The sequence below is a fragment of the Gymnoscopelus microlampas genome (genome assembly GCF_963454915.1).
Source record: "Gymnoscopelus microlampas genome assembly, chromosome: 22".
Classification (NCBI taxonomy): Eukaryota; Metazoa; Chordata; class Actinopteri; order Myctophiformes; family Myctophidae; genus Gymnoscopelus; species Gymnoscopelus microlampas.
In genome coordinates, this window is record NC_139959.1 from 26,896,281 (window position 1) to 26,920,653 (window position 24,373).

A 24,373-nucleotide genomic window follows, 5' to 3' on the forward strand; every position below is an offset into this window, starting at 1 on the left:
GCCATGCCTGCCTGCATGAGTGTTTGTGTGTTCACATATGTGTGTATGCAATTGTGTGTGTGTAGGCAATGTGTCAACATGTGCGTGTGTTTTCTGCACGTGTGTGCAGTGGTGTAAAGTAACTAAGTACATTTACTAAAGTACTGTACTTATAAGTACAATTTTGAGGTATTTGTACTTTACTGGAGTATTTCCAGTTTTCAGTACTGTTACTTCTACTCCACTACATCTTAAAGGCAAATATTGTAGGCTTCTTTTACTCCACTACAACTATTTGAAAACTTTAGTAACTTGTTACTTTTACTCAAGTATATTTTTACATTGTGGTATTGATACTTTTACTTGAGTGGAATTCTGAGTACTTCTTCCACCTGGTTGTGTGCGTGGCTTTGTGTGTGTGTGTGTGTGTGTGTGTGTGTGTGTGTGTGTGTGTGTGTGTGTGTGTGTGTGTGTGTGTGTGTGTGTGTGTGTGTGTGTGTGTGTGTGTGTGTGTGTGTGTGTGTGTGTGTGTGTGCTGTGCGGTTTGCCCTGAGGGCCTATTGTCGGCTGTGTAGAGGTGGCGGCACAATAGACAGGCTCAGACTGATAAAGCAGACAGATGCGTGTATCGCTACATCAGACACCGGCGGGCTGAAACAAATGGGGTCACCAGGGGTCAACGACATCCCAATGTCAGTCTCCACCCGCCGGCCGCTATGACTGTTGAAACGCAGCAGCCCCGGGTCAACGCGAGTCTATGATTCATAACAACACTGCCAAACACTAACACTAGTGAATCTGTTATAGCTCATTGTTTGGTGTTTCGAGCACCACTTGGAGGAAATCCTATTTAAAACAATAGTAATAATAGGCACTCGGGTGGCGCAGTGGTACAGTATCTGCCCGCCACGCGGAGGTTGTGGGTCGACTGGGTTTCAAATTCACCGTGTTGCATCCGGCTTTGTCCAGTGATTTTGAACGCTTTTCATATCAAAGACCATTGTTTATTCGGCATTTGAGCCACGGATTCACCATTTGATGAGATTTAGCCTTTAGAATATTTTCTTATCGTTGGATACGATTTTGTCCACAATTCCATGCTGTATTGATGTTGGTACCATAGGAGAGATAACAGGCAAACGTTGATCAAAATAACAATTTTTTAATTAAGTAATACGTGTTTAACAATAATTTAACTCTTCAGAGCGTAAAATGAAACCAAAGGGTCCATTTGGTTTCATTTTACGCTCTCAAGTGTTAAAGATCTATAAGGGTCCATTTGGTTACCAACTCTCCATCATTTAGCTGGGGACCACCTGGAACCCCCTCAAGGACCACTGGTGGTCCCCGGACCACTGGTTGAGAACCACTGGTCTATATGAAATCTGCCCGTGTTCGGGGGAGGGAAGCCGGGCGGGGAGGGTGTCATTGCATGTATTCCAACGGGCGGCACTCGTCAGCAGGGAGTGTTGGGCGGGAGGAGTAGGACGAAGGCTCTACATCCTCCCGGTGGGGGCTGACTCACTGGCAGGTGAGTCAGTCGGATACAGCAGCAGTGACAACACACAAATGTGTGTGGGGAGGAATCACAACTAAATTGGGGAGAAAAAGCGGTAAAAAGCACAAAATAAATAATAATAGTAATAATTAAAAAAACAAGCTTTAAAATGACCTGGCATCTAATTGCGACTGCAAACTAAAAAGTCTGAACAATGAATGTCCCATGTGGAGACCAAGCGACCGTGTTGTTTGTCTTGTAGAGTTGCTGTGCCAACACGTTTTGTTGTTGTTTGTGTTGGCTGAGACCTTTGTGGCGATTACGCCCAACCATATGTCTGGTCTGTGAGCACTGGCGCTCTCCTCTGTCCAATCCATTTGGCCTTTGGATAACAGAGCCTCTCATCAAACAATTTATAATTAATCATAAAAATCTTTCTAGAAGTGTGGTGAGCTGTCGCTTTTGTCCGCCTTCCAAATCTTTCCGGGCTTCCTCTACCAGGATGATTTCATGGGTCTCTGTGGCTAATTAAAAAGAGTAACATCCATGTGTGTGTGTGTGTGTGTGTGTGTGTGTACGTACACATATACACGCGTATTGTGTGTGTGTGTGTGTGTGTGGTGTGCGTGCGAGAGAGCGTTCCTGACAAAGGCCACACTTTGCAACAGGTTTTGGACGAGTTGATGCTTTATTTGAGTCAAAACTGCTGTCTCCAATTTGATTTCACTGTAGTTTTGTGTGTGTGTGTGTGTGTGTGTGTGTGTGTGTGTGTGTGTGTGTGTGTGTGTGTGTGTGTGTGTGTGTGTGTGTGTGTGTGTGTGTCTTTTCAAACAAATCCTTTCCCCAATAATGACACGAGGGACAAAAATTAAACGAAATACAAATTTCATAACATCCTTGCCTTCCAAATGTAAAGGCAATATTCCAGACCTGATGTGGTGGGTACACAAGGGTCTTTTTTTCTTCGGCAGATTCTACTTCACAATTAAAGCATGAGCATAGGATTTTATCTTTTAAACATTTCATAGCCTGCGTTTTGCTGAATCTTTAATCTTAAATAGAATGAAATCAATCTTTCCAGAGGTATGTTGTCCTCATGCTGCCCTGTGATTTGAGAAAGATGAAGATGCACCACACAGGCCTCCAGGGCCGTCCATCTGTGTGTGCCACATGAATGGCTTCTTACAAAGTCTAGTTCAATAGACCATCCCAAGGTCTATCCATCCATATATACATATACAGTACAGTACTGTAGAGTACAGTTTTGTTCCCCACAAGGTTCCAATCCCATGCCTCTTGTAATGGCTAGGGTGGGGAAATGTGTTTACTTCCAGGACATATCTGAATAACTCTATTATGCATCTGTTCACATACCATATTAAGTGTATAACCCCAAACCACATCGTCTCTCACATGCTCTCTTAACGCTAAATAGCTATACATATATATATACACACGTACGTGTGTGTGTGTGTGTGTGTGTGTGTGTGTGTGTGTGTGTGTGTGTGTGTGTGTGTGTGTGTGTGTGTGTGTGTGTGTGCGTGTGCGTGTGCGAGTGCGAGTGCGTGCGTGTATCTGTTAGGGTTAAGGTTAATACAAGGAGATAAGGGATTTAAGTCAGTGCAATGACCAAATAATTTAGAAATGTGCTGCTCTTACTTCTAGAACTCTTCTAGTGTGACATCTGTCTTGAAGGATTTATCTACCTGTCATTCTGTCTGTATATAAAAAGTTAATACATAACGTCTAAGTGTGTGTGCACTCTCTTTTTGTCCAATAAAGTAGCCCTACTGTATATCTGTCTAAAATAAATGGTCTTTCTGCCTATAGCTGTCTGCATGTCTCGAACTTTCTATAACCACAGTCCACACAGCCTGCTTACCCCCCCCCCCCCCCCCTCACAAGTTCTTATCTGGCCTGTAGCACTGTGAGCCACATTCAGAAACATGGCTCGGAAAGTGTAGAAACAGCAAACATCCCAATGAAAGGGAACACTAAAGCTACTTAGTAACCTCTATCTGATCTGGTGGAACCTTGGACTAATAAACATGTGCTTCTTCGCCTCTCTCGCAGCCAGGAGTGTTGACGTTCACTGGGGACCAGGCTGGTTTATTTTCAGATATCACCCCTTCCCTTTCTAGAGCCACCAACGTGGTGAGAGTTGTGGCGCCCCACTATTAGGTATCTCCCTCGCACTGTTTGTTCTCTGTTCTCTCTCTGTTTTTCCTTCCTATTATCTCTTCTCCTTTCTCTCTTTTCCTCAGCGCTTGTCTCTCCCTTTCGGTCCATCAGTTGCTCTCTCCGTCTCCCTCTCTTTCTATCTCTCTCTCTGCTGATTTATTTGAGGTCACCACGCTTAGTTAATTTCAGTTCTGTCAAGTCAGCTGCTCTGTCTCTCTCTTTGAGTCTTACATTTTTCCTCTCTAATTCTCTCCCTCCCTTCTTCGGCCCACATCTCCCTCTATTTCTCCCTCCCTCGGCCTCTCTCCCTGGTTCTCACCCCTGTCTGTCTCTATTTGTCTCAATGGACAGGCTGATTTCTCTGAGGGGTGCTCCCTGACACGGTGAGATGGAGCTGCTCATTGCTGCGGTGGCAGCACGCGGCCGGGATAACAACTCCACATATTGACAGAGAGGAGAGAGGAGGCGGGAGAGTGAACTTCAGGGGTCAGATGTGTGTGAGCGGGGGGAGGGTCTCGGCTTGCAGAGGGGGGAGTCACAGAGCTGGCGCGTTGCCCGCATTAGGGCATCATGGGTAATGGCCTCTGCAGCCGCGGAGCTCCTTTAACCCACTGTTTCCCAAAGAGTGGGTCAGGACCCATCTTTGGGTCGCGGACCATTTTTTATGGGTTGTGGGTAAATATCACCCTTTTTTTTCCTACATAAAAAAATATTTATATCAAAAGATTTAAAAAAGTTTAAACAAAAAAAGTTATCCATTTGTTATCCAACAACTTTTCATCATTAAATGAAATAAATAAATAAATAATAAAGGATTAGAAGTAGTGAAAATAGCAGATCCACAAGCTAGAGCTTGTAGATCTGCTCTTTTCACGATAGTTTGAGTCCCGGGCAAACGTCTAATTTCTCTTTTGGGTCTTGAGCTAAAAAGTTTGTGAACCACTGGTCTAGCGTGTTTGCTCTATTACAAAATACCACAAACCATGCGAGGAGGATGAACTATGAGATTGTTTATTTTTGTATTCATTTTAGGGAGTTACTGTATGTTCTGCTTTATTAAGACAACAAAGGCGAGATAGGAAACAGAGGGCAGAGACAGGGGAAAAGACACGCAACACACGTCTCGAACCGGGGATGTCCGGCTAACTACAATACCGGAATACAACATAATTTTGTCTTTCGTGAGAATTATGCCCATTCAGTGTGGTCTGAGAAACAGCCTGTGTGACTCTCTCCGGGTGATTCACATAGGAAACGTATCGCAACTCCAGGAATTTTGTTCAAAACAACAACAACCTCTTTCCTCCGTGTGTTCATCTTTGGCCTTGTTTGGAAAGTCAGTCTGGAAAGTGGAAAGTGCATTCTGCTGATAGCGTTGCGAAACTCCCCCGCCGCTTCCTCTGGCAAACTTCAGTGTAATCACACGGAGTCTTATCTATGTGCACGGGGCTCCGGCCTCTGTGTACTCCCCGTCCCGTCACTCTCCTGTCAGTAAACACTGAGCAATGAGTGAATCATCTGGAGCTGTCATATAGGGTGTGATGCTTATGTCATGTGTTTAGCTCATGACAAGTAAAATAACCTTTTAACCACTTAAACCCTATATGGTAGAGCGGAGTCCCTCAGGGGTCTATACTAGTGTATTTTATGTTTTCTGTTTTTGTGGGGAAAGCTTTTTTTTTATATATACAGTATATATATTTTTGGCTTGCAACGCGTTGTGAGCTTGTCAATCTGCTATTTTCCTGTGAAAGCTTTCCCCACAATACGGATGCATGGGGTTTAAGTGGTTAAACGGTTAGCAAATGTGCAAAGCCACAAACTTTATTGGTATGCTTAGGTAAAGGTTTGAGTAAAAGGTATATGTGTACAATACCTGCAAGAACACGTGCACATGCACACACACACACAAATATAGCTCCCCACACCCGCACCACAAATGCACACACACACTCACACACACAAAAGTCTATAATAGTGGTGTCTCCCTATAGCCCTCCCCTCACAAAGGGCGAGCGTCTCATCTTCCACAGTAGCCCTCTCACTGTTTGGGCTAATCTTGCTCTATCACAGGGCTGGCTGGCATTGTTGGGACTTCCTGCGCTTAATTACAGGGACACTGGGTATTGTGCTCACTGTGCTGATGTTTCAGTCTCCATTTCGCTGTGCCTTTAGAGTTGACCCCCCTGCCCCCCCACCTCAACCCCTACACACACCACGCACACACACACACCCACACACACACACACACACACACACACACACACACACACACACACACACACACACACACACACACACACACACACACACACACACACACACACACACACACACCCTCCTGTGAGGTTGGAAGGCTAGAGGGGTGGCTAGCTTTCCCCCTTTGCCACCTGTTGTGGTAATTATTGAGCAAACAAAGAATGGTTGGAGGAGGGTGGGGGTGTCGGGGGGGGGGGGGGTGTAATGGAGGGTGTCCATTTCGCCGGTCACTGTTTTTGATCTCACAGGGAAGCGGATTAAGTCGTGATGCCTGCAATTCCACGAGGAGGACACACAGCCACCCCTGTCACAGCCTGTGGGGCAGGAGATATTTCTGTGCCACCATGGCTCCCTGCCTTTGAAGATGTGGGACAGCGAAGCGAGTACAAATATTATATATATATTGATTCCCTGTGAGGCCCTGCGCGGATTTCCTCGGCGGTCACCAAGGTGATTTTAAGGGAGGGTAATCTCTCATAATTCAAGTCGGATGGATCCACCGGAAATCAAATCAACTTTTCCCGGGCTGCAAGCTGAGGAGGCAATATCCCCCATGCAATTCTTCATTGACCTACATAGCCGGTCTCTCCCTGACAGATCCAGCACCCCCCCCCCTCTCTCTCCCCTCTCCCCTCTCCTTCAGCCCTGATCTCTGGGGCTTCTCCCCCAGTGCGTTTGATGATGAGCCGTGTGCAATATTCTATCATCTCGATGTGAGGGAGAATAAAATGGTAAACCTGGAAGAAGAAAAAAACATTACAAAAAAAAAAACAGTTGAATTTGCCAGTCGGCTGTCCCGCTGTGTCTCCTGAAATGCAATTAAGAAATAGGGACCAGTAGCTGTTCTCCGTGCCTCCGAAAAATGACCGCTTGATTAGGTATTGAGGATGTGGCAATTTCTGTCTGCGATGATGTGAAATTAGAGTGCCGGGAGAGTGGGCTGGATTTGGTGGGTGTGTGTGTGTGTGTGTGTGTGTGTGTGTGTGTGTGTGTGTGTGTGTGTGTGTGTGTGTGTGTGTGTGTGTGTGTGTGTGTGTGTGTGTGTGTGTGTGTGTGTGTGCGTGCGTGCGTGCGTGCGTGTGTGCGTGCGCACGTGTGAGATGAGGGACACACAATTTTGTGTCATGCTGTCATGCACGCACTCACACTCACACAGACCAGGACACGCACAGAGAGACACACATACACACTCCAGCAGCAGCCTGCCTCATTATTAATTCAGGAGCCATCACTCGCGCCCTCCCTCTACCCCTGAGAAACTCTCAATACTTCCCGGCAAACATTATGCATATTTATTCATATACCACCTCCTCTCTGCCTCGCTGAGCGTCACCGTAAAATGTTTCTCCTTCTAACAGAGCCGTTTGTAAAAAAAAAAAAAAAAAGAGAGAATCTCTTTCTCTCTCTTGTTTTTGTTCTGCTTCCTCCTTCCGCCCCTTTCTCCTCCTCCATGTTTCTCTTCTGATTTCTATGAATGAGGATTACACGCACACACAGAAAAAAGTGCCAGAAAGACGCCGGGGCCCACTCTCTTGCATTACCATATCGTTCCCCTGACTTCACGTGTACTTTATTCACTCCTCGGCTGATTCCGTTCGCACTGAGTTTCACCTCGCCTCAAAGGCCTCGAAGGGGGAGATGCTGGCTTTTGTTGTGATTAGGCTACTGCAGGCCTTGATCTGACTCCGCCCCCCCCCCCCCCCCCCCCCCCCCGACACACACGCCCCATAGGGATTCAGTGGTGGGGTGCATAGGGTTCCTCTTTTTTCCCCACCATGTAAATCTATGGAATAGATATGAAAACATCTGTGAGAGAGTCACATACACCCATGAAATCCACGGTCCGTATGAGTCCATTTTCACACTCTCATACTCATAGTGCAACTGACTTCACTGTGATTTTACTGTGCACTCTCTCTCTGTCTGTATACCTCCCCAACTTCTCATTCACACACCTAACACAGATACACACACAGAACATTCCGCATTCCTCTGAAGAATCAGCCCGGAATTACGACACGTTCCATTTTTCTTCCATTCCTTCCGGCGTTGCAAAAGCATGCTATTGCGGCAGCAGAGTCTGTTCAAGGCTGCGTGAAACATTCTTAGTCCAATAATTACCAGCGAGCTGACAATATGTGTGGACCCGGCCACGGCGACCTCTTTACTGTGTAATCGGAGCCATTCAGCACCGGCTCCCATTCACCCTCACAATAACTCCACTCAGGAACCAAATAGCACATTTTTGGCCTGTCGTGGGGGTGGCTGGGGGGGGAGTAATGGAACTGGAACACACGCTGATTAGTAGGTAACGAGGTCCTTTTAAAAAGTTCATGGTCTCCACCTCAAATCCGCTCGGTAATGCAGTGGAACGGGAACATGCATTTAAATGTTCCTGCCGGTAAGGATAAATGCCAAATCAGTCTAATATTGAATTTTAGAGGGAAACCCCTATATATGCATGCATTGCTGCGGTGATGGCCGCGATGCAGTCAGTGACATTGGCAGTTTTTTTTGTATTTTTTTGTATCCACCAATGTGGATAATGGCGTGGCGTGGCTCGTGTCAAGCGTCTCTCTGACGGGGACCTTTTATATTCTAAATCCCTGGGGGACTTAATGGCCCATATGACAGCAGTAAGCGAGGCCGCAGTGCCTGGTTGTTGGGCTCAGCATGCCATACTGTATACACTTGGTTGATATGACATCAGGACTGGCATCCTGCACCCAGTCATTTGGTGGGCACCGAAGGCTGAAAATATCAGGCCTTTTATTGTGCAGCTGCAATCGGAAGACTGACTGAAGACCTCTGGATGGGTGGATGGGTTGGCCCACCATATTCCCTGAGGGTTGGCCTGGGTCAGGGTAGCTGCCTTCATGTCCCAGTGAAGATTTCTCTGTGGACCAGCTTTGTTGATGGTGGATGCACCCTGCAGTGAACGTTGATTTTGTGCACCCCCCCCCCCCCCCCCCCCTCCCCTCCAACACACACACACACACACACACACACACACACACACACACACACACACACACACACACACACACACACACACACACACACACACACACACACACACACGCAGTTTTAACACATCATGAGCCTTTCTCTCTGGCTGTCCCTGACTGGTGAACAAAGGGCAGGGCTAATGAAATCAAGCAGACTGCTGCTCACGGAAGACATAAAATGTCGGCTTTTGTGCCAGAGCTAATTATTCCTCAGGAATGTATTAAAGATTAGGGGGATATACGAAGAAGCAAATCCTTTAAATGGCTCTTTCTTTGTTCCCTCACAATCCCCCCTCATTTTAGATATGGTAGAAGGCAGGCAGACAGGCACCCTTATGAAATGACTCGGAGCCATTGTTCCATGTGTTATCCTGCAGACACGCAAGGCTAGTTAGTGCTGCCTTTGATAGAGATGCCCAGTACCACCACTAGAACGTATGTGTTATCAGCAAGACAGAATTGCTAGAGCTGGAATAAGAAGAAAGTCGCTCAATCCTCTCTCTCTCTCTTTCTCTCTCTCTCTCTCTGTGTGTAGATGGAACATGAATGTGCTGTGATCGTTGTCTTGTAATGTTCTATTCTAGTGTGTCATAAGCACTCTGGAAAAAGGGTCATCTCATTGCACCTTGAGATCCTGTCAGCCTCCTGAATAGACATCATTTGTGTCCTACACTAGTGCAAAACATATCTGACTCATGTTGTTCGCAACAGTTCTTCTCAAATCTCAATTGCCATGAAATGTGAAAATGTATCAACTGATGTTGATTAATGTGCACTGTCCCTGATAAATAAATAAAATACATAAAATAAAGTTACTAAGTATTGATGGTTTAAAGGAGACGCACCATGAATTTCACTTTTTTTTTATTTTTTTGGTATTTTTTGGGCTCCCCAGTGTCTCTTGTACCCCAAAAAATATTTTTTTTAACATTCAGTCATTCATTCTCATTTCAGAGATTTTCAGAATGGGCGTGTCTAAACAGGCCATCTCAGAATGGCAAGTTTGCTTACCTCACCAAACTTTTTGCCCATGTATTTTGACAGACAGAATTGCTCAGTACCGCAGTACAGCACCCCCCTGCCCAACAGGACGTTTTGGTATTGCAGCTGAAAGTGCTTTATAAGCCTGAGAGAATTGACTTGGGATGAGTATATCTGAGTGTTGATTTAGGCTCAAACCTTTTGAAAATGGTTTGAGGGACATACACCATATGATATTAAATATCTTTTTTTTTTTTTTAATTCATGGTGTGTCTCCTTTAAGTGGTTAGATGTCTGAAAATACACAGGACTCATACACTGATGACAGTGCTGTCAAACAAGTCTCTGAAGCTATATGAAATCCATGAAAACGTACTTGAACCTGCATTGCAACACCATTTTATACAATACAGTATGTAGTGGGGGTCCCTGCTTTCATCTCCTTGGCCTGAAAAAAACGTTTTATCCCTGCTAATGCAGTGGTTCTCAACCAGTGGTCCTTGGGGGGGTACCAGGGGGTCCCCAGCAAAATGAGTTAATAATAATAATAATAATGAGCTTGTATATCTGCTATTTTTGAAAAATCTTGAAAATGTGTGCATATCTTTGAATATATATTTTAAGATAACATTTGTAACTCAAATCTTTGCTTCTGGGGGTCCCTGGCATAAAACATTTTCAGATGGTGGTGCGCAGCCAAATGTATATCATATTTAGGGGTCCTTGGCATGAGAAAGGTTGAAAACCACTGCTCTAATGCATAAGGAAGGACAAGCCTGTACAGTGAGGCAGGCAGACTCTGTCTGGGCTGCTCGCTGGCTCAGACACCCCCCCTACAGGGCAGAGCGCTCCTCAACACGGGACGGGACCTTTTCAGAGCCCTGGGGGTCACTGTGGTCAAGCTCAGTACAAACGAGCTTCTGTTAGACTGCTGCAAGTCTGCAGCCTATCCGAGTGTGGTGTGGGGGTCACTACTCTGCAATCTGATAAACCATCACAATGTCTCATGCCAGACAGTGGTGTAAAGTAACTAAGTACATTTACTCAAGTACTGTACTTAAAAGTACACTTTTGAGGAATTTTGATTAGTATTTTTTTCCCATTTTCAATACTTTTACTTCTACTCCACTACATCTCAAAGCAAAGGCAAATATTGTACTTTTACTCCACTACAATTACTTGACAGCTTTAGTTACTTTGCAGATTTAGATTATTATCACAAAACACACATTAACCACTTCAGCCCTAGGCTATATATATTTCGAAGAAGAATCCAGTGGTGGAAAAAGTACTAAAACATTTTTCTTAAGTAAAAGTATGCAATGTAGAAATACTCTACAAGTAAAAGTTTGGAATTCAAAATGTAGCCTACTTGAGTAAAAGTATTGGCGTCAATATGTACCTAAATTAAAAGTGCTCATTATGCAGAATGTCCAATTTCACAAGTTTTCAAATGTATTACATCTATAAAAATCTTTTGAAAATAGTATACAAGCTGCAACACATTGTGAGCTTGTAGATTGGCTATTTTCAAATGGCCAAAATGTACATAGGGCTGAAGTGGTTTATGTATGTTTTGTAATAATAATCAAAATCTACAAAGTATAGGCCTAACTAGGAACAAAAGTTTTCCAATAATTGTAGTGGAGTAAAAGTAGCCTACAATATTTGCCTCTGAGATGTATGGAGTAATAGTAAAAATACTGAAAATTGGAAATACTCCAGTAAAGTCAAAAATATAAATTTTACTTAAGTAAAGTACTTGAGTAAATGTAATTAGTTACTTTCCACCACTGCTAATATGAACAAGGCGCACTCACCTATAGGGCCCCTTGGGTCCCCACAATCTATGATCAATCCTACTCGAACCACATTTGCAGCGAAATGTCATTGATTTGGGGGGGGGGGGGGGTAGTCCATTTAGCTAATACAGGAACCATAGAGATAAAACTGTAAGTTGGGCTTATATTAGAATAACAAACGAGCTGATATACAAGATGGCTTTTAGCCAATGGCAGAGAGACACACAGTGGATGTCTGCACTTATAGCCTGCTGTACTGTCTCATAATGTTAACTTTCCGATTCCTAGCCTACACACGCACGCGCGCGCGCACACGCACGCACACACACACACACACACACACACACACACACACACACACACACACACACACACACACACACACACACACACACACACACACACACACACACACACACACACACACACACACACACACACACACACACACACACATACATCTCGATCGCAGAGGCAACCCCCTGGTAAAGGGGCGTGTGACTGATCGTAGTCAGCAGCGCCGCCGGAGAGACTCTTCTCGTCCCGCATTCATTTCCATCAGCGGAGCAGCAGAGAGCACAACCGAGAGAGACCCAGGGAATAAAACTTATACAAATCGGACAAGATCGGACTTTGTTTTTTGACCTTTTGGGAGTGCCTATTTTCTGATCTGATTTGTCATTTTATTTCTTTTTTTCTTCTTTTTTTTCTAATATTAATCCAGGGGTCGGGTCTCGATCACTGGCGACAATAGCGCGAGAGAGACGAGAGATAAGCGGAGAGCTGGACCGGTCTGTACGCGGAGAACAAGAGCCAGTTTTGGGGGGCGATCGGACCACCGGACTGTGCGATCGGACCAGTTGCCCCGGCGCAAGAAAGGGGGGGGAATACCTGGATACCTACCTTTTATAGGCTCTGGAAGAAAGAAAACAAGCAGTATAGTCCATTGATTTCTGAACAGACTAAGGATATCTGGTCGAACACGCATAATGTTGGAAGGCGCTTCACTCACAGCCTGGATCATGGGTCTGTGAGTCGCCAAGACGCAGGTGATCATTGCAGTTTGTTGTCTTGTCGTGCGTGGGCTGAAGGAATCGATGCTGCATTTTGTGCAGCACATCAATTAGACCTTATTATTGTCGAAACAATAGATATTAAATGCATTTGGCTCACTGATCGCTTGCTTCTTATTTTATTCGAAAGCAATATGATGTCGTTGTTAAATAAATAGCCCTATAGGGGCAACTGCAACCCGGACAATAATATTATACACATTTTAACGTGTTTATATTGCATTGGGTTCGTTTATTATGCACTCAAGACAGTGAATGTGATGTGTAGATTGACACATAATCCAGGCTCCTGTCCCCTTTGTGCTGAGGCTGACCCACTGGGGCAAACAGTCTTCGTTGACCAACTATAGCCTAATAGCCTACTATGGAATTACACTTTTTATTGATTTCACCAAATTTGTCTGAGTGGCATTTTATACTGCAGCGACGCCAGGTTAAAAATCGGAATATCTGGGTATTGACACATACAAGACAGAAACCCAGAAGTAGGCTAAATCTTAAAGGATTTGTTTTTTTGTTAGATTTTTTTTTATTGGAATCCTATAGGATTCTTTTGACTAGGATAGGAGGAAAATAACTTCTCTCATAGGAGCAGTATAGGCTATACTTCATATCTGTATGTATTTTCTTTGGGTGGGTCCATTTGATCTATGCTCTTGAAAGATATACAAATAAATATCATGATGAATACAAATGACAACATTTGAGAGGGCGTTTGGTTTGGTTGGCACAAGCGCAAGTATAATTTCACATGGAGTGGATCATCAGCTCAGATCTGTGAGAGATGTCGACCTGTTTCATTGCATTATAGCGCACGGCGATCAGACCCAGAGAGAGAGAGAGAGAGAGGAGAGAGAGAGAGAGAGAGAGAGAGTCAAAGAGAGAGACACACACACATACACACACACACACACACACACACACACACACACACACACACACACACACACACACACACACACACACACACACACACACACACACACACACACACACACACACACACACACACACACACACACACACAGGTATATGTATGGGTGTGTAGAGTAGACGAAAGAGAATGAGATGAAGGGATTGGGAATCAATGAAGAATGAGAGAGAGAGGGCGAGAGAGAGCAAGTAAAAAGGTGATAAGAGAGAGAGGGGAAGAAATCCACTGAAGAGAGAGAAGAAATACCGTAGGTGCAGAGCGAGGACGGCAGAGCCAGAGAAAGGCGAGTGCTGCTGAGAGTGAGTGAGTGAGTGAGTGAGTGAGTGACCGTTCCAGTGGACGCTGAGACCCGCTCCGCTCGACTTACATACATTAAGAATCAGAAGATTTCCCAGCCCTCTGCTGTAAAGCACAGCGGAAGGAGAGGTTCCGATTGGAGCTAAAGTCTTCCCATATAGCAGGGGTCTTCAACGTTTTCAGGCCAAGGGCCAATTGTTTTTTCAGATTTTTTTACTTAGTCTGCTATTTTCGGCTAATGTTCCCTCAGAAAAAGAATTCTAGGGTTCAAGTGGTTAATGTAAAAAAAACTAGATCCTATCACACAAAGATTTGGTGGACCCCCTATAGTAGCTCTGAGGACCCCCTAGGGGTCCCGGACCCCTGTTGAAGACCCCTGCCATATAGGTTGGCTATTTGACATCAAGCCAATCAGCAAACTCCTGTGAGATCCCAGCTCCAAGCAGCCCTGTGTGTAGAGAGTCAGAGTCTGTAGCCTACACACTACTAGACTGCGCGGCCTATAGAAGCAAAGTGGTCGCAGTTTGGGGGTGTGTGTATCTCTCCTTGCCTTAAAGCCCGTGTTAAGAGATGCCAGTCAGTCAGATCGCCAGATGTTGGACAGTCATGTTTTTTTGGAATAGGGGGCAAAGAAAGGATTATGATTACTGATATTATGGAAATATAAAGACGAATGATCCAATCTGCCCATTTATTGAAAAATAACCAATCTTGTCTCCTTTCCATTAACAGCAAAGGATTACCTCTGTCTGCCTGGTCATCACTAAACGGAATAAGGCCCATTTATTATTTATCTGTTTTTTTTGGTGGACGGACTTCTTTGGGAGGATATGGCAACAACGACACTACTGGAGGGAGGAAACAGGCGCTGAATGACAGGATGCAAGAAGCGACTTATTGAGACGCATTTTCAGACCCAATTCCAACGGACACACTTCTGCTTTATTTTGGTCGCCTATTGACGGATACGCCGATAGAAACAAGAAGGACGAACAAGCTGCCAAACGAACAAAACTTTGAGGATTTTTTATTTCGTTTCCCCCTCATAATTTTTATTTTTGTTACAAAACAAGGATGCATTGTTGTGGATTAGTCTTTATCCTTTTAATGGGAATCTTCTTCTTCGTTGCCAGCGCTAACGGTAAGTGTCTAGAGTGACAATTAAGCATATATATATATATATATATATATATATATATATATATATATATATACATCTCTCAATTATTATTTATTTCCTAATCTGTTGCTGATCTCCACCGTCCTATTCTACCGCAAGCCCTTAATATCAGTGGTGTAAAGTAACCTACATGTAGCCTACTTATTACAATTTTGAGGTATTTTTTACTTTCTTCAGTATTTACAGTTTTTCAATACTTTTACTTCTACTCCACTACATCTCAGAGGCAAATATTGTACTTTTACTCCATTACAATTATTTTAAAACTTTAGTTAGTAGTTACTTTGTCGATTTTGATTATTATTACAAAACATACAGTAGGCCCATTTGGGCCATTTGAAAACAGCCGATCTACAAGCTCACAATGCTCACAATGCAACGAGTTGTGAGCTTGAAGATCTGCTATTTTCAAAAGATCTTTATACATTTTATACATTTGACAACTTCTGGGGACATTCTGCATATATGTGTACTTTCTACTTTTGGTATAGTAGATTTTGATACCAATAGGCGTACTTTTGTACTTTTACTCAATACATTTTGAATTCTGGACTTTTACTTGTAATGTACAGAGTATCTCTACATTGCCGTATTGATACTTTTACTTAAGTAAAAGATGTGAGTACTTTTTCCACCACTGCATATATCCCGTAATCTGTTGCTGATCTACACCTTTCCATTCTACCGCAAGCCCTTGATATTGATTTGCTGAGAGACTTCATGTTTGTGTTATGAAAGAGTCCATAAAGGATATAGACTATATATATATATGATATAAACACTTCCCTGTTCCTTGCGCGGATGATGGCATTCTTACACAAAAAGTAGTTTCGTTTCCACTATCCGTGAAACGAGCTCATTCATAAGAAAAAAAGTAATCTCAATGCACTTAATTGACCAATTTATTTGAATTGGAAGTACTTTGCGTATATGTGGCTCTAGCCCCAGCAGATGTGTGCTTTAATCAGAAAGCATGACCAGGCTGCACAAATGAAGATTAATGTCATTTTCGGGGTGGGGGGATCGGTATAGCCTGGTTCATTAAAACAAAATCTTTACTGTAGGAACAACAGGGTAGTTTGAGAGACAACACTATAGACCATAATACATAATAATAACCCGCATGGTCTCAGCAAACGAAAAATTATTCATTGTCACAAGTCTGAGCTTCCGTGCTTGCCAAGTTGTCCACCTACACCTTTGCATAATTTGGGTCATGGGTCTAATCAAATGTAGTTGTTTGTTTTCTCTACTTTATGAGGTTAACTGTCCTCCAGTGCAGTGGTTCTCAAACTTTTTCATGTCAAGGACTCCCAAAATGTTGCTTTTTTTGGCTGCGGACCCCTTGTCTCAAAAAAAATATCTTTGTGCCAGGATTTCTCAAAAATAGCAGATCTACAAGCTCATAGTGCAGCACGAAGTGACATCTGCTATTTTTGAATAGCCAGGCTATAAGATGTGGTTAAAGTGGTTAAAATGATTGTAACGCCATATTAACTAGTTGGAGCAATGTTCCAGTGGCCAAGACAACTTAAAGTTGCTTTCCCAATGTTGTTATGGCCAATAGCCTGGCGAACTTGTTTTATGGACTTTCTCTATTAATAGGCTACTGTAGGTGCATAAATAAAAGGCTCAAATGTCTTTTCTTTTAAATTAGTTTTTCCTTTGAAATCCTTAATCCTTAGGATTCTAAAACCTTATGATTATTAGCTAGTTAAAAGCATAGGCCAGGAGTTTTGTTGATGTAAAGGGCGTAAACTCGGGGATATTATTAGCCTAAATCATAAAAGTACAGAGTCATGGGATTAGGACAGGACAGGACAGGCCAGACACTTGGCTATATATTACGATTTGGGAGGCAGTGTTTGACTTGTATATTGACTTTCATAATGTTCAGCTCAGTATACAGCCTTGGATCAAGAATATCAGGGATGTCGGCTATTTGATCGAGTCAGACTTTTATATGCAAATGTCAAAATCGATCAAATACATCTATGAGAGTCTTGATCCAAGGCTATAGGGTACTATAAAAACACTTTAGTGCTCAATTGGTGGAAAGATCGATGTTGTCATGTTGTACAATATTGAAAGATATTTCTGTTCGAAACGTAGACCTGTATAGCGGGTGGTTTGTGATTGATTGATTGATTGATTGATTGATTGATTGATTGATTGATTGAATACTTTATGAACGGTTTGCCCCAAAAAAAGCACATAAAGTACAGTCCAATACAAAAGGATACTAAAAGGATTAAAACCAAGAAAGTACTGTGGCTGTGACTAAAAAAGCTCTCTCTCTCCACCCCCCCCCCCCCCCCCTTGCAGACAAATGTGGAGACAACATCAGAATCAGCAGCGCCAACTACCTGACGTCTCCCGGCTACCCGGTGTCGTACTTCCCCTCACAGAGATGTGTGTGGGTGATCACAGCGCCTGGTCCTCACCAGCGGATCCTCATCAACTTCAACCCGCATTTCGACCTCGAGGACCGGGAGTGCAAGTGAGTAGACAGCCTCTCTCTCCTCTCTCCTCTCTCCTCATGCGTATTGCGCGTGAAACCGCGCCATCTAGCGGCCGCGGATTTACTATTGGATTATTGGATATTGAGTCTGCTATCTACATACGGCAGACAGTGTTGCCATGTCAGCTTATTATAAGCGACTTTGGGCTTGTTTTTCTGTAAAGTTGCTTGAAAATATTGGTAGTTGCGGGTTGCAGTTTTTTGGGCTTGTTTCTAAAGTACACTTTGCTTATTTTGGGCTGGTTAACCAGTGGTTCTCAAACATTTTCATATCGGGGACCCCCAAATGAACATTTATTTGTCCACGGACCCCCATCTGAAAATATTTTGTGCCAGGGACCCCCGTACCAGATTTGTGTTGTTGTTGTGTTGTCTTTTTTTGAAAATAGCTACAAACCGTTGTGAGCTTGTAGATCGGCTATTTTCATATAGTCGACACATATAGGTTTAAAAGTGCTCATGTGACCTATAGGCCTAAGTTGCTTCTTTTGGGCTTGTTTTCCTAGACGTGGTTGCTGCTTATTTCTCTCACAAAACCTGGCAACACTGATATAGAGTCTGCTCTCTACATACGACAAAAGGAATGTCTTTCCCCTAACCATTTGGTTTTGGAATGTCTTTTGCTTCTCGTCTTTGTGGCATGATATCATCATGGGGGTTGCAATGCTGCGCTTTTTGGTTGCTGTGCTTTTACAGAGCGCTCTTGCAGAAGCCAGAAGGCCACTGATTAGTGCTTCAATAGGATAGCCCTTTGAAAACACTCACTGCCTGCAGTATTCACCATGAGGCCAGTAGTTTCCTTTCAGAGCCAGCCAGCCCAGTCTGTCGGTCAGCGACCAGTCCCTATTTGACTCTTTAAACTGTGAGCCGTCTCGCCCCGACAAGGGCTAAGCGGTTCACTTGTCGTCGGTCAGATTGCTGGGGTGACGGCGATGAAACGCGAGACAGACAGTAATGTGATGAGCCTCCGTGTCACTGTGGTGCCTTGAGGTGAATTAGTACCTGGGCAGACTGCCTCTCACTGATGACACACTGCACATGACGTTTGTGTGTGTGTGTGTGTGTGTGTGTGTGTGTGTGTGTGTGTGTGTGTGCGTGTGTGCGTGCGTGCGTGCGTGCGTGCGTGCGTGCGTGTGTGCGCGTGCGTCTGTGTATCCCTGCCCCGCTCTGTCTCAGCTGTGTGTTTACGCTCCAGGGCCATCAGGGAGAATACAGTACTTTGCTGGATCCTGTTACTGTATCACCACTCCACCCAAACCTCGGCCCTACGCCCCCTTTGTGCTCCTTGAATGTCTCCTGTATACGTTTGCAAACGGATCCTTTCTTATCCCAGATTTCTATGGCACTTTTAACCTTTCTTTAAACCTGTCTGAGATTTATGGCTGGGCTCTATGCCACGCTGCCTTCAGAGGGTGGATCCTTGTTGACACGTCTTCTGGCTCCAATGTCATCGCCAAGGGGACGGTTAAACTGTCTTAGGTCCAGGGTGAGAGAGAGAGAGAGAAACAGAGACAGAGAGAGAGAGAGAGAGATGAAGGGATGGAGTAACAATAGACTACCTCTGTTAATCAAATTAGTCCAGAATGAATTTCCTGAGTCTAAACACGCGAGGTTTCAAAGAATTGAGTCCCTGGCCCGAGGCACATAGTAAGAGGGTTAGTTTTTTTGTAATTTTTTTTTTGTGTGTGTGTTTTTTGGGGTTGAAAGAAGTGGTTTGCTTTACAAAGCTGTTTTTTGTGATCCAGCGCTGTATCATTTGCAAATTAGTTCTGCTCTCTCATTTAGCTGCCACTGAATTTACACAGTGGCGATTGCTTAGTTAATTGGCTGTTCATAAATGTGTTAGCGAGGGAAGTTTGTGTAATGTGAGTGTGTATGACTGCGCGATTCCATGTCTCTCTCTCTCTCTCTCTCTCTCTCTCTCTCTCTCTCTCTCTCTCTCTCTCTCTCTCTCTCTCTCTCCTTTTCCTAACCAAATGTGCTTATTATGTTTGGAGCGGAGCCAGCCTGAGCAAACGCCGATGGTGCGGTCACGGGTTATAAAGCATACGGATACAGGATATACTAACAACTAACCTGGAGAGACTGCTGTGAAACGTAATCAAGTCGCAGCTGATTCATGTGGGCCACGCACTAGAGATTGTGCTGGAAACGGGGTCATGTTGACCTCGAGCCTTTCCTTTTTTAACCCGGCCCCCACCGCCACCCCCCCTCTCCCCGGTGTAGCGTTTCATTTTTAATGTTGTAATGGAGTGGTTTTCATGGGGCTTTAGTTCCACTTCACTATGTTTCACCTCACGAGGCTTCACATAGACTTAGGTGAAGATTGTGCTGTGAAGTGAACACTCCCATCTCGGTTTTAAATATTGTCGCTTAATGTAAACCGAGGGGGTGGGGGGGTCATTGCATTATTAATTTAAACCCTATGTACTTCGTTGACCGGGGTCCCCTAGGGCTCTATCCATGGCCCCCTCCTTTTTTATTACTCTACGCCAAATCTCTTCGTAGAAAATAACCGAACTACAAGCTCACAGCGCCATCGTATTAGTAGGACACGCTGTGAACTTGTCTGCCAAATGTTCACCTCCCAGAATAGGTCTCATGTGGTTAACGGCCAGCGAGACATGTAATAAGTAACTCGATTATGATGGGTGGATTATTAGACCATCTACCGTGGCTTAACTCATCATAGGGTAGCAGTAGCGTGGTGTTATTGCCACTGAGCACCATCAGACTCCTCATTTGCGGCCCGCACTCACCAAAACAGCCCCTTACATAATGGAAACCGCTGAGGGCCGGAATGGCCTTATTCCTTATCTGATGGGCTAGTAGAGTAGAGTGGGTGTGGGCCGGGGGTGGAGAGGGGGGGGGTAGGCTACAATGCATGCTTCAGTGCACTGCCATGCAATCTAATTAGCGGGCAAATGGAACACACATGCTCCGCATGTTCACCCAACATGGTTGTTATCAGCAGACCAAACAAGGAGCACTCTAAAAGTGGGAGCTTTGCGACAAGAAAAACAGGCCTTAAGTGAGCAGAGCCGCGCCGGACTGCGCCCCGGTGTTGTTGCACGTGCACTCCACTCTCGGGCAGGTTTGTTTGGGGAGGTGCAGAGAGCTGTATCCTGAGAGCCGGAGGAGGAGCCCCCCACTCCATCACGGAGATAAGGAGGACTAAGTGAGCCCTACCGTTCTGAATGCCGAGCGTGTTTGCCTTTCACGCACCGCCTGCAGACTTGCACAGAGGAGTGAGTGGAGTTTGCGGGGCCCCACACCCACCCACTCACTGTTCTCCTGGCTAATTCACTTTGAGGTGAAGGCGCAGCCGGCGTCAAAGCAAATGTTTGAAGGGAATTTGTTTCGAAAATCACTGAGAAGCAAAGCCATAGAACTTGAATAAATATATATACTACGTATTACTGCGGTTCGCTCTCTCCCTGTGCCACCCCTCTCTCTCTCTCTCTCTCTCTCTCTCTCTCTGATCTGATAAGGGCTGTCAAGCTTGTCTGGCTGTGACAGTCCAGCCATCTGGAGGGGGGATAGGAGCTTTTTGGTGCATTTGTAACGAAACATGTGACAGACAGGTTTCACTTACGGGTGAGTCGATCTAATTGTATAAGACAGGCAAGGCAGGCTGTGCTTTTCTCTGTTTCAATAGGACTGACCATTGAGAATGCAGCTCAGTGAAATAATAGAGGGCCAGCGAATGTTTTGTGTTGTGCTATACTGCTAGCTTCTCTCTCCTCATCGCCTGCTCTCCCGGAGACTTTCTACTTGGTATGATGTGCTTTTGACAATGCCATGAATCATTGATGGCCTCGGATTTGCTGACCAAACCAGACCAAGAAAAGAAAAACTTCCCCAGCAGTACACTGAAAATCCCTTGCAGTCCAACCAGCCAAGGCTGCTCCACAGCTGCCTGAAATGTTTTTTTTTCTTCCTTTTTGTAAAAGAGAGGAGTTAAAAATGGAAGGAGAAAGAGAATGTCTACCCTTCCCAGACACCACCCCCGTCCCCCTCTCTCTCTCTCTCTTTTCCCCTGTCTCTCTGCCTGGGTGGACAGTCTTTACTGGACCCTTTAGAGAACACAGAATTCCAGTGTGACGGCCTGTGCAGTCCTGAGAAGCCAAGGGCGGTGGGTGGGTGGGTGAGATGGGATGACGGTGGTGGCAGTTGGGGCGGGGAGGGAGGGAGGGAGGGGGGGGGGGTGTGCAGATATTTGGGGAATGCTTTCTCAAGCGGCCCATTGTGAGTGAGAAAGTCAGGGAGAGCCCCCTGCCTGACAGCGCCTCAAAAGTCAACCACCGCTCCCCCCAGCCGCCCATAACCTCACAACGAGGCTTGGAAAACCACTCTTTTTCCTTTTCTTTAATTGCAACCCCGGCCCACCCCCCTCCACCCCTATACATACACACACATAATCCTCCACACTTCCCAGCCCCCTGCCACTCAACCCCCCCATGCTGAGTTGCCCCCGAAAGAGAACTGCCTGGCCTGCTGAGAAGGCAAACATTCTCCACTGTGGTCCACGACAATACACATCCTGCCTCCCCGTGGCATTCCTTGCCAGGTCTGAAGTCCAGAGATGACTAACTGGAGTTAGGGAGGGAGGGTATAGCTGCACAGGGGGAGAGTTTTTTAGCCATGCCCGGGGTCTATATGCGGTGCGCCCCCTCATACACTGGCCCCTTTTGTTATGTGGAATCCCAGAGAGGATCTTTGACTCACATGCCGCTGTGACAGTAAACAATGAGAGCCACCTGTTTCTTGGAAGTGAGAGGAAAATACACTACGGGAGGTTGGTTTAAGGGGGAAAGTTACCACTTTCTTAATTACTTTAATACCTCACCATTCACCACCACCCGAATAGCATGCTGGAGCGCCACGGCAAGGTGGGGTGGCGGGGGGGGCAGCTAATGGGGGGGGGGGGTTCTCACTTCCAGTGGAGCTTAACCGCGGGGGAGCAAGGCACCATAACTCTCTCCCCTCCCGGATGACATATCTCTCTCCATTGCTCCTCTCTCTCATGCCCCTCGTTGAGGTAACCGCAGGCAAGGAACCAAACAATAAAAAATGGACAAGTCGTCTGTGTGGCAGTCCATCAGCCGTTGTCAGAGAAGAAAATGCATAAGGCAGAAATGCAACCGGCCTTTTTTATTTTCTCTCTCTCCTTGGGCGGTGCATCCTACTAGGGGGACGTGGATTGTTGGAGATACAGCCTTAGTGAATATTTTTTCTGTTTTTGTCATGCGAAATGATGCACCTTGCATTTTCCAAAGCAACTGTTCCCACTCTTCCAAACAATGAAAATCAAAGTACCCTAGTAACCCTACAAATTACATTGAAACAGTGTGCCTCGGGGAGAGGGGGGAAAAAAGAAGCTTGTCAGCGGTGGCACAAAGCGCAATCTATTTTGAATATATTAGTTTTCTCTTCATCGTAATTATACAGAACTCTATTTGCTCAGTGTGGAAAAAAAACGTCCTGTGATGACTATTCTGAATGAGGAATACGTGTTTACATAGTCAGACGATGTCCTAATCTCCCATAAATGTAATGAGACAGGTTGACCCACTGTAAGCTCTGTAAATAGCATTTCCCAAATGAAAGTAGGCTGGCTGTATTAAATGTTCCCCTGGGGAGTTGTTCACCTTCATTACGAGCCAGAGGGCAGAAAGGGCCAGACAGCAGACAGAGAATAGTGTCAGAAACCTATTCGTGGCACACTTTTCACTCGAAAATCGGTTCTTTTCGGTGAGTGACGCGGTCGTACGACAAAGAAGTATGAATTAGGTTTTAACCCTAATTTCTCTCTGCCAGTCCCCTGTTCTCTCTCTCTCTCTCTCTCTCTCTCTCTCTCTCTCTCTCTCTCTCTCTCTCTCTCTCTCTCTCTCTCTCTCTCTCTCTCTCTCTCTCTCTCTCTCTCTCTCTCTCTCTAACAAAAGGGGTTAATGGTGTTTCTATCGGTACACACCTGCGAGTATTGTGTACCTGTAGCTGTGCGTGTGTGTGTGTGCGTGTGTGTGTGTGTGTGCGTGCGCGCGTCTGTGTGCACACGCGGTTGCCCAGCCAGTAGAGGGTGAAGGGTCCGCCCCCCTCTCTCTCTCTCTCTAATGGCGGAGTGTTCACCTTGGCCGACGTTTGGAAGGACAGTCTGATTGAAAAGCTTTCTGGTCGTGGCATCTGCCGTCCTCCCTGCTGCTCTGTCACTTCTTTGATTCATGCGCACCCCGGGCACCGCGGCGCACCCCGGCCGCCAGGCAAGCCTCTCTCTCCCTCACAGCAGGAGGGGGAACTCCTACTTCACAGTAGAGGAGGAGGAGAAGGAGGGGGAGGGAAATAATGAGGTATGGCGAAGGAAGAGGAGAACCGGATGACACCAGGGGGGGAGGGCTCTCACGCAACGGTGGATTTTGGAAACCGTACAACATCTCGGGCCGTGTTTTGTTTTGTGTGTTTTTTTTATATCTCGAGTTGGGAGTCAGCCTCAACTCGTGTTCGCCAGGGCAAGGGATCCAGTGTCATTACGCTGCTTCTGGCAGAGGGACGATGTGCTCATTTTCCAGCACAAGTTTCCCTATATGGAAGTTTCTGTTGGAGTGAAGAGGTACCGTGGCCCTCGCAGCCCCGGGAAGTTCATTTCAGTTGTACGCGTCTTGT

The 24,373-nt window shown here is 45.3% G+C and overlaps 2 protein-coding genes across 3 annotated transcripts in view; both read left to right on the forward strand.

The window, feature by feature from the left end:
* Positions 1-15,437, forward strand: part of LOC311039175 (partitioning defective 3 homolog) — a 757,442-nt gene extending 742,005 nt beyond the window's left edge. Inside the window, exon 25 of the transcript XR_014600133.1 lies at positions 15,350-15,437. The gene's annotated coding sequence lies outside the window, so the exon portion shown is untranslated. The remainder of the gene's footprint in view (positions 1-15,349) is intronic.
* nrp1a (neuropilin 1a) overlaps positions 12,267-24,373 on the forward strand; it is an 81,732-nt gene continuing 69,625 nt past the window's right edge. For both annotated transcript variants that reach the window (XM_084048845.1, XM_084048846.1), the window contains exons 1-3: positions 12,267-12,757; positions 14,745-15,153; positions 17,518-17,692. In XM_084048845.1, coding sequence (XP_083904971.1) covers positions 15,087-15,153; positions 17,518-17,692 — 242 coding nt within the window. In that variant the 5' untranslated portion in view covers positions 12,267-12,757; positions 14,745-15,086. The remainder of the gene's footprint in view (positions 12,758-14,744; positions 15,154-17,517; positions 17,693-24,373) is intronic.